At 41.9% G+C, this 19,326-nt stretch overlaps 3 protein-coding genes across 6 annotated transcripts; 1 reads left to right on the top strand and 2 right to left on the bottom strand.

The window, feature by feature from the left end:
- The first annotated feature begins 1,175 nt into the window (after positions 1-1,175).
- On the top strand, positions 1,176-5,180 carry AKIP1 (A-kinase interacting protein 1). Its single transcript, XM_035550169.2, has 4 exons — positions 1,176-1,453; positions 3,378-3,491; positions 3,808-3,858; positions 4,754-5,180. The coding sequence occupies exons 1-4, from the start codon at positions 1,211-1,213 to the stop codon at positions 4,895-4,897; spliced, it is 552 nt and encodes a 183-aa protein (XP_035406062.1). The 5' UTR covers positions 1,176-1,210; the 3' UTR covers positions 4,898-5,180.
- Positions 3,884-15,757, bottom strand: C5H11orf16 (chromosome 5 C11orf16 homolog). 3 transcript variants are annotated; one of them, XR_004779213.2, is made up of 7 exons: positions 15,613-15,757; positions 12,884-13,076; positions 11,940-12,099; positions 10,091-10,319; positions 8,675-9,322; positions 6,373-6,614; positions 3,884-4,497 (listed from the first exon to the last, which is right to left on the bottom strand). XR_004779213.2 is itself a non-coding variant. In XM_050710778.1 (6 exons), the coding sequence occupies exons 2-5, from the start codon at positions 13,048-13,050 to the stop codon at positions 8,676-8,678; spliced, it is 1,203 nt and encodes a 400-aa protein (XP_050566735.1). In that variant the 5' UTR covers positions 13,051-13,076; positions 15,613-15,757; the 3' UTR covers positions 5,333-6,614; position 8,675. The 3 variants fall into 3 exon arrangements, 2 of the variants coding, with proteins under 2 accessions (XP_050566735.1, XP_035406060.1); XM_050710778.1 differs by lacking the exon at positions 3,884-4,497 and having other exon boundaries at positions 5,333-6,614; XM_035550167.2 differs by lacking the exons at positions 3,884-4,497; positions 6,373-6,614 and having other exon boundaries at positions 8,792-8,833; positions 9,187-9,322.
- ASCL3 (achaete-scute family bHLH transcription factor 3) lies at positions 13,932-19,268 on the bottom strand. Of its 2 annotated transcripts, XM_035550170.2 has the most exons (4): positions 18,103-19,268; positions 17,835-17,911; positions 17,111-17,176; positions 13,932-16,368 (listed from the first exon to the last, which is right to left on the bottom strand). In XM_035550170.2, the coding sequence occupies exon 4, from the start codon at positions 16,361-16,363 to the stop codon at positions 15,833-15,835; it is 531 nt and encodes a 176-aa protein (XP_035406063.1). In that variant the 5' UTR covers positions 16,364-16,368; positions 17,111-17,176; positions 17,835-17,911; positions 18,103-19,268; the 3' UTR covers positions 13,932-15,832. The 2 variants fall into 2 exon arrangements, with proteins under 2 accessions (XP_035406063.1, XP_035406064.1); XM_035550171.2 differs by lacking the exon at positions 17,111-17,176.
- Positions 19,269-19,326: the final 58 nt, after the last annotated feature.

Here is a 19,326-nt window from a genome sequence, read left to right as displayed (position 1 = left end):
CATCACCCCAACGACAAGGAAATCTGGTGTAAGTGCCCAGCATTGCACAAACCTCCATTACATTTCAAGATAGTGAACGTAAAGGAAATGAGGCTAACTCATCTGGATCCTAATGGGAACATGTATTTCAAAGCACAAGCTATTTCAGCTGCCGGCCTTCTTGGGACAGATGTATTTACTCAGCTGCAGAAGGAGTTCTATGCCACCAAACATCAAAAAATGGCGGAGTTGAAATTTCAACACGCGAGGAATAATTTACCTCCTGAACAAGGCGGTAAGCTTTTTTACCCCAGAATTGCCACAAATAGCTGGCAGGAGCATACAGCGAATACAATTTTCTTTCCCATTTATGAAAATGACAGAGGAGGGCCTCTCCAGGTCTGTTCCACCAGTGCAGCAAGACAGCAAAGCCACCTGCTCTCTAGAGGACCAACGATAGCAAAGAAGGACACTCAGGGGAAGATGTTCAACTTGTCATCAAGCAGTAGCACCCCAGACGGCTCTGTCACATCGATGAAACAACTCAAACACGTTAACATCGCTTTTAGCAAATATTATCTTTCTTCCCCATTTGTGCTCAGCCCAGTCCTTCAGACCTCAAGCACCTCAGCAAACGCCTCAGTAGAGTAGAAGAGACCCAATGTTAGCTGTATCCAAACAGTCAGCTGGAGCCTCCAACGTGTTTCATGAAGGAGAGGCCGGTGAAGGGCGGGTCTGCGGCGGTGCCTCAAGGCAACGCGCTCCGTGCTCTCCCCCTGCCAGCCGCGCCCGGGGCTTGCTTTGTGCGGGGGGCATAGCGAAGGGAACTGAGAGGGCTCTGAGCCCGCTCGGCCTCCCCTCCGGTACCACCGCTTGCCCCGCCCGGTGCGGTCCCCGCCCCGCGCCTCACGCCGCTCCCGTCAGGGCGGGCAGCCTCGCACCCCGCCGCGTTTGAATCTCCCGCCGGGCCGGGCCCAGCTTAGCCGAGCCGCGGCGCAACGCCCACCTCTCCTCGCCTCTCCTCGCCCTTCCGCCGGCCCCGCCAGGGCGGTCACCGCGCCCACCGCCGGCGAGGACGGCCCGGGACGGCCCCCTCCGGGCGCCCCCCGCGGGCGGCGGCCGGGGCCGTGCCTCAGGGCGGGGCGAGCGGGGCCGCGGCGCCCCCTACCGGCCGCGGGCGGAGGGGCGCGGGGCGCACGCGCGCACTGTGACGGCGCGCGCCGGCGGCGGGATGGACGGGGCGCGCGCGGCGCGGACGGCGGGGCTGGCGCGCGCCGTGCTGGAGCGGGCGCGGCGGCGGCGGGAAGAGGAGGAGGAGCAGCAGCAGCCCCAGGAGCAGGAGCGGGGAGCGGCCGCGGTCAGGGCTGCGGGGCGGGCGGGCCCCCCGGCGCTGCACCGAGAGGACCCGGAACGCCTCGGCGCGGCCTTCGCGTCCCTCGCGAGCCTCATGGACCGAGCGGCGGCGGAGTGCGAGGTGCGGGGGCAGCGCGGGGCCGCGGCTTTGGTCGGAGCGCGAAGAGGAGCGGTGCCGGGTGCCGCGCCGGGAGGGCTGGGCCGGGAGCCTGCCGCGCCGCCCGGCCGAGGGCACCGAGCTGTCCCCGCTGCGCTAGGGAGCAGGGCACGGCAACGTGCACCAGGCGGCAACGACTTCGTCATCCCACAGCGCTACATGGCAGTAACCAGCTGGTCCTGCAACTCCAGTTCTACACGATGACGCAAAACCACAACAGATATACAATGTATAGTGCGTAACGCTGGTGGAACAAGCAGTGGTTGACTTCCACATTCATGCTTGTGCCAGGACAGCACCGCTTGAGTCACCTTCCCTTGAGAAAAGGGGGGAGTTCTCAGACCCACGAGTTCATGGGTAAAGCTTACAAAGTGCAAATAAAAACCTACAGCAGAACATAACCATCGAGGCACCAGAATGCCACTGAGTGCAGGTGATTAAGCAGTAAAATTAGGTGATTTGGGATGAGTTGTGTAGAATTACTTAGGGACCAAAGTTGACCCACATTTCGTATCAAACATTTGATTTCACTTCTTTGCTATTTAACTTCATGTAAAAGGACCCGAGTCACGTCCTGTGATACAGAGATACTCTGGGAAGTGCTATGCAGTAGGTCAGAGTGTTTGATGTATTTTGGGACATAACTCCACAGTAAACCACGACAGCAGCAGCCAAACTGGTAGGTACATAACCTCAAGGAATAAGGAAGTGCAACAGACCTGGAAACAAGACCTGCTATTGGCCTTATTTTCACGTGTGGTCTGCACGGTCAGACAGAAGGAAAATACAAGCAAGACAAAAATCATTACTTTGAAACTTGTTGTTTTCTCTGATCAAAAAGGTAACCCTGCGATGAGCTCTGTGGTGACAGCAGATGGCAGCAGAGCTGTATGCACATACTTAACTCAGAGCAGGGAAGATTTAAGTACCTTTACTGCAGAGCCAGAAAAGGACTGCTGTGCTACTGCTGCAATTCTCAAAACTGCTCTGCTACAGGTTACCAGCCTTGAAAGCACTTAAGCTCCTTCACCAGCTCTTTTTTCAGTATTAACATGTCCTCTGCTTTTACAGTGCTTTTTCTGCACATACCCTGCAAAAGCTCTTACCTTGCATATACATCCTATTAAGGACCCATAAACTATGGCTTCTTCCACCAGCTTTGCTTGAAGGGCCTGGTCAGGTAGATGTTTCCAGAGCATTCCTTTGGATTTGTTCTGGACAAAGAAGCAATTGATATTGCTGCAGCCTTTTAAAGAAACATGTCATTTAGTGAACACAGCTCTCACCTGAGAGTGGAATCTGACTGCAGTTCATTTGCCTTGTAAGCAGAGTGCCCAAACAATGAGCATTTCTAGGCTAAGCAATTCTTAACCCCTCTATTTGCTAGCACAAAGGCAAGAAAATGATACCGTTGTGTGGCCTTTAAATAGAAAGAGTGAACTAATTGTATAACAACTAACTAACGTCCTTGCCCTCAGAGTATTCTGAATTGTGGATCCCAGTCAGACAACTGTATGAAATGAAGTGCTGCTCTAAACAGAGAAAAATGTAAAGCACACTTCTGTTCTCAGTATTTTCCTGCGTGGCTTATGGCAATACCAACTCCAGATTTGGCTGTTTTCATGAGTTCAGTTCTGAGGTGACAGAGTCCCAACATACTGTGTAGGGAGACAAGCATCTGAAAACAGAGCTGACAGTTCTGCACCAGAAGGCAGATGTTCTTTGGACATCTGGGCGCTATTTTCATCCTCACATGAAATTAAGCCAGCTGATTAATACAGAACATCAGTAAATGTGCAGTTCCACTTTTAATTGCAAATCTGGAGTTGTTGTCAGCATGGCTGTGATGCTTCTCCATATAATATTCTCTGTTCCAATTGCTGTCCAGAAGTACTATAGATTTGTGCCAGCCTGGAGATGCAATGAGCATGAAGTCAAACACATCTGCAGATATCACAGCAGACAAGCAGGGGAAAAAGAGTTCAAGTCCTCTAAAGAAGAGGTAAGCGGGAATTTGTTTTGTTTTAATTAAAGGTTATTCCTTCCCTCACCATGGGACAACTGTAGTCTCTTCCAGCATCTGTGACACTCGCTCACGTGAATTTATGTGGATTGACATCATGGACACATGAAACTGTGGACTGATCTGAGTCTTTGGCTGGGCAGGGCGGGAGGGCAGAGTAAATTCTCATGGCAACAATCATTTCAGTCATTTTGTGGAGGGGAAAGTTTAACAGACTTGGAGCATCCCCTCTCTCAGGGGCTAAATTTGCATTTTGTGAGGTTATCATTAGAAAGCAGCATCTTTTTCTTTCCAGAAAAATGCATCTGCAGTAGAATCCAGTCGAGCTAGAACTTGCCATCAGCATGTAAGTTTACAGAATACTTCGTTTTTAAATTGAGATATAGCATTTCCCTAGCATTTTGCATCAAACTGGTTAAAATTTACAGTCAGGTGTGGAGATCCTGTGATGGCACAGATTAATCAGCAATGCGTTCATAATCCTAATGCATGTATAGATGGGCAATAGAATGGGCAGAGACTTACACAATTAATTATAAACCAGATTGTGACATTATGGCACATAACTAGTTAAATCTGTTTAATATTTTGGACTGATACAAAACGTCAAAACATTTTGAATAATCTTAGGCTGTTGTGATTTGCATCAGCAGCAATAATCCAGCAGTCCTCCACTCTCACCTCGTTTGTGCTCCCGACACATTCCCAACGCTGAAAACAGGCAAGCAACACATGCATGCTGCAGTTGCTTAGCCAGTTATGCTTGGCCCTGATACAGTCTTTCTGAAGACTCCTGTTTGTCCAGGAGAAGAAAACCTTATTTTTCAAAGCCAAACACCTCACCAAATCAATTTTGGGAACTTCTAAGCCACAAAAGATGAGAAACGGCATCTATACCACAGTACAAATTGATGAGAGTATCCTGGTGTATAGATGACTTCCATGTTTATGTTCAAAATTGTTTAGGTTGACAGCTTTCAGTTTTCTGAGGGAGAAATTACAGCATGTTGATTATTTCCATTGATTAAATACTTTGAATATGACATTCGCTAATTTTTGTATTAATAGAAACATTTTGCAGTTTGGTCTGTATATTGCCTGTGTACTTTGAAAAAAAAAGTTAATGTTTATATAGCAGATTAAATATTTTCACCCAAATTCAAAATTTATATTTTTATGCGAAATTCAAGATAACTAAATAGTAATGATGTTTGTTTATTCTCCCCTCCCCACCCCTACAGACCAGGAAAGCTTGCAAAGATATCTACATTGAAGTTTCTCCTGGTACCTATTCTATCACAGCAACCTCAGAGGACATGGTGAAACAAACCCACATGGTGGACATCAGTGCAGGACAAAGTATTGATTTAACTTTTGTTCTATGATGTTTGCTGGTGATCATGGGAATAAAATACTAGTTTTTTTTTAAAGCATGTAATGAACTATACATTACTTGTTCATGTTAGCACTTTAATAGTATCCTCTTCTTTGGGACTATATTTTTACAGCCTGTATATCCGTTTTCTACTTAATGCAATTATACACAGCATACTTTGTACACTGATTTTATAAATATTTGTACATTGTTTGCCTTAATTCCAATTATGTGACTGTATAATTCCAGGCTCCTCCATTTTAAACAATTAAAGATACAATCAGTGGAATAAATACGCGCTTTAGTCTTTGTGATGACAGTTTATATTACCCTCAGACAGGAAGTCCATGTCATATTCATGGCCACGAAGAGCAAGATCCCTGTGGTGTGAATACAGATGTACATACCAGCTTCTGTGGGCTGGCACTGATTTTAGAGCTGCTGCACATCTGGCTCAAAATGGATCCCCCCCCCCCATCTGTATATTTATTTTTCTGATAAAGAAATAAAATGCCAATGAAATTGACTATCTAGGACCCCAGCTCAGGAACATGCCTGAATATATGTCAGACGCTTTCACCAGCAGAAACTACTGACAGACTTCAAATCCCGTCTCTTCCCAGGCTCTTACCTAGGCTAAATATCACTTAGCTGCCTTTTTCAGTAGAAGGTATGATAACATGGACTGTCTCCTATTTCCTGCAGGGGAAAAGTACTGCTGAGCGCCTGCATGCTGCAGTTTATCTCCAAATTCATATTCTTTAAACATGAACAATCCCACTAACACAACTCACTGGGTGACCTCCGAAAGATCAGATTCCACAGTTAGAATTATATAGATCTATATAGATTTAGAATTATATAATTATAGATTATATAGATTATAGAATTATATAGATCTATATAGAACTATATAGATCTGTTATCTTTTTGTAGCTGATGGTTTACACTGTTTCAGTTGTAAACTAGTTTCAGTTAATCTTGAAGGAGAATATAAAATTCTGTGGCTTAAATGCTGAATCTCTGAGAATTTTGCTGTCTCTATCTTCATATCCTTTACTTTCTCTTCTGCTTTAATCCTGAAAAAAAATATTTTTGGCTGTCAGCTTGTATGGTTTCGCTATTCCTTCTGGCTTCCTACAAAGAGAATTTGCTATGCTGAATTCTTTTGGCTATCTCCAGAGGACTGTAGATAAATTGGAGGTTTAATAGACTCTTGTTTGCATCTATTCAGGCTTTTAGTGCTAATAGTAGTTTACCTGATCTCTCCAGAACTGTAAAGATTTCACATCCAAATAATTAGGGACTTAATATAACACGAGCCTAACCCTAGAGTAAAGAATAAGAATGCTGAAATTCCATGTAGGTGGAAATAATTTTTCAGTTATTAAAATAATAGTTATCCATATTCTATAGAGAAAGTGCCTAAATCAGAACTTTTATTTGCTCAATAAATGTAACACTGCTATAGTGTAAGCAGTTTACCTGAAATTTCAGCTCTTGAACTTCATCAGCTGTATATTTATTTATTGGATTCTGATTTATCACATCTCTCTCTGCTTTGTTGTAAGTGAGCTCTTTGCTGGTTTTTTCTCTGTCCTCTTCTGTATCTGTCTGTATCATCAAGCTTGTCCTCTCCTGTGCAAGTTGTTTTATGTTTATCATCAGACTGTCTTCTTTCTCGCTCTTTTATATCTTTGCTTTCCTGATGCCACAAAACCTTCCTCCTGGAAGACAGAAAACAAATCCCTTGGTAGTCTGTTTTTTAAAAAATAAGCAGCATCAGTGTGTCTGTAACTTTGGTTTTCCTGGCTCTAAGATAGATATACCTCTGCCTCATGTAGCTTTGATAATGGTATCATTTCTGTAATGGTATCATTTCTGTAACAAACTTCACTGTTGAAATACAAAAGTGTTACAATAAGACCAAAGGATTTTCAGGAGCTGTTAAGCTTTGACTAAACTTTGCTCCTTTGGAAGTTAGAGGAGTTTGTCTGTTTTTTTTTGACTACAGAGGGAGGGCATAAGCCCAGCAGACAGCGTCTCTTAAAAGCCTAGTCTCTAACTTCACTTGTTTGTTGCAACTTACTTTTGATGCAGTTTGTATTGTAAGACAAAATTCTGCTTCAGCTATCTCAAGGAGTAGCAATGCAACTTCTAGCAATGTAACATATCTTAAAACACTAAAGACTATTTTACAGGAATAAAAGTATGTCATTATACTCTGTATTATCAAGTTGTGTCCACTATTGTGATTCATGCTGCTGGTTTTGAGCTGGAATGAAGCCACTCTGATTTCTTTCTGGTTTTACCAAAAGGCAAAGCATGTCACTACTGCACAAATATGACATTTGGCTAACACAGAGCATGTCTGTCTGGAGTTCTGTATTGGCGTTAAAATTCCAAATTCCTAGGAAATTAATTACAAAAGTGTATAATGTGTGTATATTATGATTGTTTAAATAATAAAATATGAAAAATACCATTACGTAGTAGGCTTCTGCTAAAAATTAATGCATAAAACGTTGAGAAAACAAAATATATTCCAGTGTGTTCTCTGCTTACTAAGACGTCATTAACAGATTAATCTCCTCCTAATCATGCAAGTTTAGTATGTTTAAATTACAGTAGCATTTTATTTTTTTATTTAAATACATTTTTTATTTAAGTACTTCAGTATTTTTATTAAGTGCATAAGTATTTTTTTTATTTCAAGTACATTTTATTTCTGATTATTTGTACCAATGGTGCTCACGTGCAGAGTAGCATTTCTGTTCATCCTGCCATTTTTTCATCTTCCCCTTGTTCCTGCAAGCATTTTTATTCCTCTTCTCTGCCTGCTTTGTTTGGTATTCATGTTCTAACTGATTTTTTTCCAAGTTTTTCTAAAGCAGGAGGGGACCACTGTAGAAGGAAACCAAGCCTAAAAAAAGGCTGTTGTTCCTTTGTCTTAGATGTGATACAGTTTGCTTATTCTGTATCCCCTACCTTTACAGTAGTAATCAGCTGTTTAAAATGCTTGCTTCTTGTGAGGAAGAGAAGTTACTTGTAAAGACTGTTTAAAATACTGATTTTTATCTTTCTGAGACAGAGATCATGAGTAACAGAATTTGACTAGAAGAGCCCAGCACTCTTCCAGATTGAATCTAGGAGTTATTGTACATAAGCTATCTTTTCTTGTGTTATCACATTGAAGGTCAGAACTGTCCGTTTTCAGGGACACTCCAATTAGCTGGTGCAACACGGAACAAGTACACAACAGAGATGGCTTTGGATTCCAGCTTGCCCTTTGTACATGTACTGCTGCAACTGGTGATTTCTGGGGGGAGTAAAATTGTATCTTAGTCTTATGAACAGTAAAACCAGAACTAAAGCTCTGAACATTCATTTAAGAAGAGAGGGAAACACACTTTACTAAACCTGAAAGGAATTCTTTCAGGTGACTATTCTGCACAGATTAGCTATGCAGGTTAAGGAACATGTTAGCATCAAAAAAGTCATAGGAAAATGCCAGGGAAGAAACTCAACAAGGGGTATCTGTGCTTCCACATGAGAGTCATTGTTCTGGTGGTTTTCCATTAGACAAGTTATCAAACGAGGAGCTAGCATGCAAGAGGAGGGAGATGAAATGTTGCGAAGGAGGGAATTTTGGATCAGAGGCTGATATGCAAATGTATGATCCTTATTATCAACTACAGACTAAGTGACTGCCCATACGAAGGGGGCACAGAACACACTGGTTATTTCCCTCCGGCTGCTTCTTCCCTTTAAGGGTGTTAAAAAGTACCTTAATTACTGTGTTGGGACTTGCATTGTCTGCTTTTCCAGTATTTCCACTTGGGTCCTGCAGATTCGTCTAACCTGGGCTTCTCATGATGGCTGGAGTCTGTGTTAACAGCACTGTCCACAACATCACTCTTCGTGGGGAATGACTCCAGATCACACTCTGAATCAGAAGGGGAAGAAGCTGCCACAGCTGCTGATTCTCCTTGTTTCACACCTTCCAGTTCTAAAAGGTGTGGAGAGGATTTGCTGCTGGGCTCTACCTCTTCAGGTTTTCTCTGAAAGACCAGAGACCTGGGTGGAAGAGGCCACCAGGGATGGCAGCAGCAGATGCACCTGACACAGGCTGATGAACAGCACATACAACCACAATGATAGTGGAAAAGTGGCCAGCAGGGTGAGAAGAGCAAGCTGTGCTTAGCAAAACTATGTACAGCACAAACAGAAATCAGGGCTGTTTTAGGACTGCAGGAAAAAATACAAGAACTAGTGTCAGGACTTTCTCTGGGCTTTAACCTGCTGGTGAAGGGCATGTGGATCATCTCTACAATTCTCCCACACAGGCTAGGAGGGATCCACAGAGCTACACCTAGAGGGAGTTTCACTTTCTTGTCATTCCAGAACTGGACCGTAATTTCTTCATCTTCTGAGGCTGTTGAGAGAAAAGGCAAGCAGCTGTAAGCAGCTGTTCGGCCTAGGGTGCACACACACAGCTCAGGCTTTGCAGCTTTATGCATGCTTTCTCCTCATGCCAGTGGCAGGATCAACTATTGCCCCTTACTGTGACAACTCATCATAACTTTGTGGAGGGTAGAGTGGGCAGCTAGGGGCACCTTCAGTGTGGCAACGGGCCTGGCAGCATCTTTCCTTCCAGTTTTTCATCAAATGAACACGTAAACGTTGGCTGAGTTACCTTTGTTGTTGCTGCCAAAGATAGCAGTAACACTCTGAGGACATTTTACCAGCATTTTGAGAAGTCAGCAGAGCCTGTCAGACATGGGAAAATGAATGAGCTGTTGAAATGCCATGCTTGGGTGATAAGATCACCCTCAGGATGTACCATTCAGTACAAGCACGAGCACTCCAGCACACATGGATGCTTCCTGAGAGTTACCACATTTAGATCTCTCAGGAAAATGCCATTGTCCTTCACACAACAGACACAGCCTTGTCTGAGCATACAGGAAATAACCAGTCAGTGGATACAGAAGGTGACATTTTTATGGGTCACAACTTCCTTAGGGTCAGACCGGCGAGGTTACATACAGATCACATCAGCTACATCACCTCCTGGAAGCCTTAAGCAATGCTAAACTGCTCTGAGAGTTCTCTGTCAATAGCGTCACAACAGAGTTTATCCCAACAGTCTCGCCTGTGTTCCCGAGTGAGGCAAGCAAGATAAGGGCAGTATCTTTCTTACCTCGTAAGGGGTCCCTTGTCTCAATGCCAGTAAGGACAGTTCCTGGGCCATACCTCCCCATACCTGGTTCCCAAGGCGCCAGCACTTTGTCTCCAGGGAGTAAGGAGTGCTTCATACCATTTGTATATTCCAGGATGTCATCCTTCACTGCTTTTTGCATGCAGACTGGATGCCTTCCATGTGACCGAAATGGTTCAGCAAACTCTACCAGGAACACTCCTCTTTCATTCTGTTACCAGGAACAAAACAGTTCCTCTGAAAAACACACTGAAATGTGTCAGGTCACATAACCTTCACCAGCAGCCTTCCTGTGGCTGTGTGGCTAGGTCAGAGCACCCAGCAAGCCTGAACTTGGACATGGTTTTAATTCTGAATTAAGACAGACATAAAAAGTGCCAGGAGGCTCACTACAAAGCAGGCTGAGTGAAGCATATGTACAGATTCACTACAGCTAGGACCTGTATTCCATCCCTGCCAAAAATCCTACAGAGGTAGAGCGCAACTGGATTTCACAAACCCCACTGCATACACCAGGGACCGTGAAGCTGTTCAGACCTATTCTTTATGCATGCCCAAGTCCTTCCTTGTTATACACATTAACTCACTGCTTCTTTGGGAAGTTGTTGGAAATTTTTATTTTCTTGTAAGCTAAGGCCTGGTCAAGATACTTTCCATCAACAATGAAATGAGGCACTTCCCTGTTCTTGAGAAAGAACAGACTTTTTTCTGTTAAGTTTGAAATGCTAACAAACGAATGAATTAAAGCTTTCACTAACATTTCTGAAAAGACAACCATGTCATTGGTCTGTAGCTGACTCAAGCTGGAAGTGTGTACATAATACACTAACACTTTTCCTGCACTGTTGATGGTTCTGTGTCTATACACAACAGTAGCCGGTATGTTGTTCACAACAACACTGACACCATCCAAACCTGGCTCAATGCCCAGCGCCAGCAGAGATGGAGGCCTGCTCCTGCAAGGTATACAGCAAGGCAGCCCTCACCAAGATGCGAGGGGTCTGGGATGCTTGCAAGTTAGCTCCAGGAGAGACAAAAAAACAAGCTTCCCAGAAAGAAAATACTGTTTGGAATAAACCTTGTGTTTAAAGGCAAAGATCTTTTAACTGAGCTCAGAAGGTAGGAAGGGGAACAGCACTACATCCAACCCCTACAGTACCCTTTGCATTAGAGCAACATGATGGGCCACGACTCCCAGCAGGGAGTACAACTCACCTGGTGAAGGCACACGAGATCTTTATGAGGTCTGAAAAAGCAACATATTTGGGACCTCTTTAGACATATAGCAGCCTCCCTGGCGCGAGCAGCTGCTTGTCTGTGTACAAAGGTGGGTGGGCACCCACTTTCTGTACAAAATGATGATCCCTGACCCAAGTCTGATCACTTCTAGAAACAGGCTTGGTAAAGGATGCTGAGTAGTGCAAGGATCTGATCACCATCAATACTATTGCTGTCTGAGGCAATACTGCATGCAAAATGCTCAGCCAGCATGCCACGAAAGCAGCAGATGAAGACAGCCTAGAATCATGCATATTAGGAGCTTTATGAATCATCATAAACATGAGCATAAGCTGATCTTGTGATTTGTTCTCTAATTCACACAGCAGCTGAAATGGAACAAAATGGCTAAACAAAACTCAGGTAGTGTGCAAAGACAAGATTGGTCTTTGCCACACACAGAGGGGTGTGCTGCAGTCACACTGACTTCACCCAACTCGCCTGAGTTCAACAGATGACCCAGCTGCTTCCTGCAGGTGAACAGATTTGACTCTGACAATGCACACCCAATTACACATACCCACATGACTACAGCACTGCAATTGTCACTCACCTCTATCTCCTCTTTTACTGTACCACGATAATAAAATCCATCACGTTCTCCTCTCACCAGAACAGGGACATTCCTGTCTAAGCCTGCTGATCTCCCTGATATGCTCAGCCTCCTCCATGCTGGGCCAGGGGATGGGAGGCAGTGGTTAATCCACTGGCACCTTGAATAAAAGAAAATGGGTCAGCAGTAAGAGAAAACAGCCACTGTAGATCAGGAAAAAGAAATCTTGTAAGAACTGAATCACTGCACCTCATTTTATAACACTCCCACAGGTCCAGTAGTGTGGAAGGAAACAGAAAACTTGCCTGTGCTGGGAAAAACCCTCAATCTAGGAAAAAAAAAAGTGCCTGACCTACCCAATTCTCTTTGATTTGGGATCTAGAGGAAGGGAGATAGAAATATGCTGGAATCCTGGGCTAGAATAACCTGCACTAGCAGCTTCGCTGTTTGCATGGCAAGTCAATACAACTCTTAAGATCAGGCAAGAGAAAGGATAAATCTCCAGCGTAAAACACAGTTTAGATGTACTCAAGAGCACTGTAGCTGATGGTTTGTCCTGGGGAATTCAAGAAACAACAGAAAAAGCAGAAAAGTAATTCTGCTGGTTGATGACAGATTTAAGTTCAAAGCAGGAAAAATAATTCCGTCACAAAGCATTAGATCCATTTCACAGAAGATCGCTGCTAATGCAAAATGCTTTTATTTATCCAAATAACGTTAAAAGTATGTTTCTTTGATAGCAGTTTTACTCCAGGCTTTGCCTTCCAAAATCTCCCAGAGCAGCAAATCATTTCAGCTAATACCATCTAAAGACTGCCAGCACAAGGGAGGGGAAAACACAAATGATGTTGAAGTTGCTGATTTATTAACCTGACACATTCCAAGCTGTTTAAAGATCACAAAAAAAGAACAAGTCACAGACCAAAACAAGAACTTAATTTTACCTCTGGAGGGCAGGGGGCTTGGCGACCCAGGTGGGATGCGCTGCAAAAGAGCTCCTACAGCAGGGGTTGACAGTAGGGATGACACTGAAGCATGGGAATTTGTCCAGAGCTGGCATCACACTGCAGTATCTGTGATCAATAGGCTGGAACCCTTCTGAATGAGCCATTCATGGAAAAGCATCTACCTGCAAGACTAAATCATGATCTGTTGGTAGCTGAGAAGAGACTATATATTTGCATTTTCCAACCCCAAGCAAATGCTTTCTGGCGTACGTTAAGAACTCAGTAACTTTTATGAATTATTACCACAAAAAAAAGGAATGAATTCAAAGTATCCAGTCTGGTGTTTGATCAGATGAACCCTTACTACTGATCTCTATGACATTTAGTCACTCAAATCCCTACCCGATAAAGGGACACAAACATCCAGGGAAACTAGAAACGCTGTGAAAATCGCAAGGAAAACAATGTCCTCACCTACCTCCAGCTTTTGTTCCCCTCTGTCATTTTGCTGTTTTCTTACACCTACACTCTCCTTTAAAGCTTCCTTGTGCACAGACGCAGCCAAACCTTCCCTACTGCACAAGCTAAAACAGAAACTGCAGCTGAAGCTCGCATAGTCAAGCAGACATGACAGCTTTTGAATGTAATGCTAGAATACAGTTGCCTGTTACTTGTCTTATTTATAGTGATGTATGAAGAGGAAATTATTTTGATCTTTCAGCTGTCCTGTCATGTTTTATAACAGTAGGATTATGGCTTGCCATGAGAAAGAATGAGATGCTTAGATCGACAAGTGATAACTATTCAGAGGCTGTCACAGCAAGATACATGACGTGATGCTCTCTCCGATAATCTGAGATTTATTAGACAAGGTTCATTTTTGCTTTTTTTTTTTTGGCTTAAAAACTTTCAGCATGCTGAGGGTAAAATCTGCAATGGAAAGTCAGGGATATGTAAACTTCGAGTGCCTAATTTCGCTTATAAAATACAGTTTAGACTTTCATATTAGGCACCTAGAAAAATATTTAAATGTTATTGAGAGAGATACGAACAGAGAATGCGTTTTGTGAGTTTCTACAAACTCTTATTATGTATCATTTCAAAACCCGCACAAAGTAAATTAACTGCTGCAAAACGTGTCTCTGGAAGAGCAAATCAACACATTATACTCATATTTCACAACTACACAAACTTCCCTATTATAAGACAAAGCCAACTGGAGTCAGTAATATTTTTCAAAGAAACACAAATACCAGTTCTATATTAAAGCCCATTGTAACGCTTCTCAGAGCTGTCACTGCTGAGGAGAACCAGGTCCCCAGTTTATGTACAAAACTGGGCTCTGACAAAGGCAATTGTGTTGTGTTCTATGAGATTTCCTGGACAGTTCCAGGAACTTGAACCCGGTAGTGTTTCAAACTTACCAGCTACTGATAACACAATCGTGTCAATTTGAATTTAGTCCCGATGCACAAACCTTGCCCTTTTCCCTGGTTGATGCAAGAAGCATTTGCTGCCAGCATTTTCCAGTTGCTAAGAAGGTTGCCAGCATCGTTACCACCAGGAACTGACGTGCTGACCTGACCAGCTAAAAACAGCTGCAACCCAACTACAGAGCTAACCATTTGTCTGCCACTTACTTGCTCAACTTTGTACTCCTAAACACAGTTCTGCTGATCTAGATACTGCGATGAAAGACTGCAGGGGCAGAGAAGGGATTATAAAAGGGCAAAGCGTCCTCCAGTCCTTTTGTGTACTATTATATGGCAAAAAAATCACATCATACAAAGCTACAGCTCAGATTCAGAGAAACCACCACAGGATATGACAAATATACTGGTTTGAAATGAGGACAGAAGGGCTGAAACTGAGACAAAATGAGATCAAATCACTTTACAAACTTTTCCTTTTCACAGTTAAGGGGAAGAATTAGTGAAGTGAATTCTCCCCCTTTCCTGCAAAGCAGATATCAAAAAATGCCAAAGTATAATGCAGAAATCTTCCTGCTAGTCTCTACTGTGATCCCTAACCTTTATTTTCTCCTTAAGAAACATTAACACCTTGTGTCAGTATTTCCCACCATGCTCCACAGAAACATAATTAATTGCATTTAGTAGGCATTTTTCAATTCACTGCTATTAAAACATGAGAACAGAGGAGATGACTGCAATTAAGGACAAGGATACTAACAGCACTTACAAAGTCTGTAACCATTTTCTCTATGTTCTGCTGAACCCAAAGATGAACTGCTCTCATGGTGCCAGCTGAATTGTTAGTATCAATACAACTCCCTGACGTACAGCAAATGTTAACAACGCTTTGCTAATTACAAGATAATCACCATCTTCACATAAATCTGTTCTAGACCAATTAGTTGAAACCACCAAATAATACAGAGAAAGAGACTGGGGGACAGGGAAAGACTAAGTTATTCTTTTAAAGTAAGTTATCCTTTCTTATGGCTTCTAACAACATTCCTGGGAACCTTTAAAAAGACCTCCTTGCTTTGTAACAGAAACACTGGCAATTAGAGCAAAATTCTTTCAAGGCGCATGAGAGAGCAAACCAGTAACATTACAGAAAATTGAAGGAATCTCAGTCTCATCAGTGGAAAGATTTTATTTTATTTTAAAGCAGGCACTCTGTGACAATACATACTGTTACTTCACATGTATATTTTTGGATTGGTAACAATTTAGATGTGATTGCCAATTTCCATGAATTACCTTAGGCCATTCAGATGAGATTTTTCAACTCCGAGTGCAGTTAATATCTACGAAATTGAAACTCCTTTCTGTGGGTTGATACTGATGTGTATTATGATCTCCTCCTACATGCTCCAGGAATGTTCATTTTATTAACAATTATAGTAGTAGCTATCAGGTTCCAAGACAGGGTATCCTTTGCTTGGTTAGGAACAGTTTAGATAGTCTTCAAACACTGGTTTTATTTGTTAATTGTTTCAGGTGCTTGACTTGGCTCGACGACATTCTTTTCTGCCGCCACAGAATCACTGTACAGAACAGACTGCAGATACCTAATGTATTTTATTGCAGCACGGAGTGTCTCTACTTTGCTAAGCCGTTTCTCTATGTATTCCTTAGGTAGGTGATGCCTCAGTTTAGCATAACCTTCATTGACACATTTAACCCTCTGTCTTTCCCTCTCATTCCTTTTTCTGATGAATGCTGGCCCACAGGAGTACTCACTTCTGTTGTAACTGGAATGGGGCACTTGGTAGGAAAAGCCGCAGGGCTCACTGTAGAAGTTCTCTGTGATGAGATGCTCAGACATGAAAGGAAAGAATGACACATCTTCAGAGCAAGTGACCTGGTTTGGTGTTTCTGGGTACACATGAAATGTGACCAATGGGTCTGCACAGAAAGGCCTAGTGAGCCGTACGCACTGAGTGTCAGTACAGATGGACAACTTGTCCATGACGTTACAGTAGCTTTTGCCATCCATCAGGTTCTGCATTTAACCTGGAAATGCATAATTACACAACAGTTTAAACAACTCATACTGAACAAGAGAAAAAACCACTCACCTGGACTTACCAACACTCAGTAATTTTAAGATTTTAACAAAAAAGGCCACTAAAACTTCCTAAAGGACACAGCAGTCTCCTTTCCTCTCAGCTTTAGAGATAAAGATCTACCTTTATGAACCCCACGTAAGTCTAGCTTGCTTCGAATCCACCAAAACTTATATCTTTACAGACAACAGACAAACCAGGCCAACATTGAAGGCATTCTCTCCACCCAATCCTCCTTAAAAAAGTTCTGTTGATAATTCCTGTAGCAGACTCCCCACCCATACCAAAAAGCTTTCAAAGACAAAATATTTTTCTTCTCTATTCAGTTGATGTCTCACTCACTGTACTATCTTGACTAGATACAAAACTTATCAGGAAAAGAGGGATCTCAATCTTAATTTTATGTGTGTCATGTATTAAATCCACTCTTTGTAAAAGTTTTAGAATACGTTTAGAGATTTATTATGATCCATCCTCACTGTTTAAAAAGTTTATTATGATCCATCCTCACTGACTGCAAGCAGTACTTGCCAACACAAAACCTATCCAAAAATGCTCTTTATTTGCCATCCCCTTCCTCATCTATACATTGCTTTCTGAAACACTCAGGTCATATTACACTCTCTATAACAGAAAAAGTACATGAACATTAACTAGGTTAGTAGAAACATCGAGATTCCACTACTCACAAAAACCTTGCAAAGCTTCCAATGCTCAGACAACAGTTCTGGAACATTATTTGGATTCTCTTCATCCTTCACAAGGATACAGAGATATTTTAATGTTTTCTAATAATTTCACACCTGCCACTTTTAATAGGGAATTTTCACTCATGAACCTATTCTAACAACATACTCCATCAAAATACACCTGTATTCAGTGTCATCTGTTTTTCTGATGAAAATGGATCTCACTACAGAAATCCTGTGAGTTAAGAACTCATTTATAGCATGCTGTTAGACAAGACAGAAAGTTACATGCATCTTAAACAGGTATTTCTGTAGGTAGGCTGACAGCATGCACAGATTAATTTTAAATTAATAAACATGCTGAAAGATCAGAGACGAATATATACACTCATTATAAAATGGAAGTAGTACAGTCATCTTTCCCTTTTCTACTAACACAAGTTGAATTACTCTTAAAATTTTGTACTGTAGCAACTTAAAAACATTGTCAGAATGAAAAAGCCTGTTACATCACAAAAAAATGTTTATAGCAAAACAACTATACAGCAAGAACATAGAATCAACACAGCCCCTCAAGATGAGATACTTGCAGCATTTATTGCTTAGTAGTGACACTTCTACTGTATAGTAGCATTAAATAAAACAGTTATCTGTTGCCTTACTGTCTGCACATAGTGCAAAATTCAGGCATTAGAATCATCTTCCAATTAGACTAGAGACTCACCAATCTTCAGATGAAAGTAAAATCCAAGGAAACAAGATGTGCTAATTTTAAGACTGATGAATAACACCTGAAAATACCTGCATATTAAGAAAAAAAAGTTAACATTTCAGTTTTCTTGTATCTTAATGTAATAAGTGATCATATTAAACAGAACTCATCAGAAAGCTACAGAAGCACTGTTACTGACTAGCTGATAGAAGTGATTTACAGAAACATTGGTATTCAGTGAAGATCTGTTGCTACATACAGCAATATGTAAGTCTCTTACCTGAATTATGAAGCTTGTTCCGCTGAGTCAATGACTCCTGCAATTTATAGCCAATTGACAATACGCAAAATAGCTTACAGTTAGATCTGCTCATTTCTGGTTTGTCTTTTCCACCCACACCATAGCTATGATGACAACAAGACTTGGCATTAGGGACCAGGAATTTTGAAACTGTATTGAACAAAACAGGATCACTTGAAAAACAGGAATGTACTTTGTTTACTTCCTATATGCATACTGTTGCAGTTTACTAAAGTAGTATTTTCATTTATTGGAATATCACACATTACTGTCTAATTATAACAATCAGCTAGAATTTAGGTAAATACTTAGCATTACAATGAACACAGAAATGTCAGTAAGAGTATGGATTAAACTAATGTTACATTTTATGGTCATCTCACAAGATCTGCTTATTTCAAGTACTTTTAAGTACACTTCTGCTTTTCTATCTCAAGGCTTCAACATTAAGCCCAAGTATTAGCCCTTACTCCCACATTTTTATGCTCTCTGGGGCAAAGAAACTGCTCAGATACCCTCTTGGGGGTTAAAAGGGAAGAGCAATGCGCTGCACTGGCCTTTGTTATTACTCTCTAGGCAAAAGCCAGGAGTCAGAAAGCCCAAAGATGTTTCACAGCACCTTTGCCTACAGCTCTTTCAAGCGGATATTACCTCATGTTAACATCACAACGTAAGTTTTTGATACTTGGTACAAGTATTACATTTTAGCTAGAATGCCAATGCATAAACACGCATTTTCATAGCTTCCACTTTAAGTACAGAAAATGAACACTTATTTAGAAGAAATTTGTGATGGATTTGTCTCCAGATTAGAGGTGAGAACACACAGTTAGCTTAATACCCTCAAATTTAATCTTCATTATACCTGTAATTTTGGGAAATTCCCTTAGTGAATCTGCTGTAGTCAATACAAATGTTGTTATGAGGCAACTACGTTTCTACCCTTGCGTTACATATACAAGTACTGTCTATTTTCTATGCTACTCTGTTCCCATGTCTGTCAATTAAGAAAGCCAAAACTGTACCTGGCAATATGTAACAGTGTTCCATGTTACCATTTCCTTCAACACTGGAAATGAAAATCGTTATAATACAATAGCATACCTACACATGCCTAGCTAAATTTGAGCCAGGAATTAAAAACTTTTTTCAATTAGCAATTTGGTGAGCCACTTCCCTTATCTAAGCACTGAACAAGTTCAT

Source organism: Cygnus atratus, chromosome 5 (genome assembly GCF_013377495.2).
Source record: "Cygnus atratus isolate AKBS03 ecotype Queensland, Australia chromosome 5, CAtr_DNAZoo_HiC_assembly, whole genome shotgun sequence".
NCBI classification, from domain to species: domain Eukaryota; kingdom Metazoa; phylum Chordata; class Aves; order Anseriformes; family Anatidae; genus Cygnus; species Cygnus atratus.
This window is presented reverse-complemented; position numbering and strand designations above follow the sequence as displayed.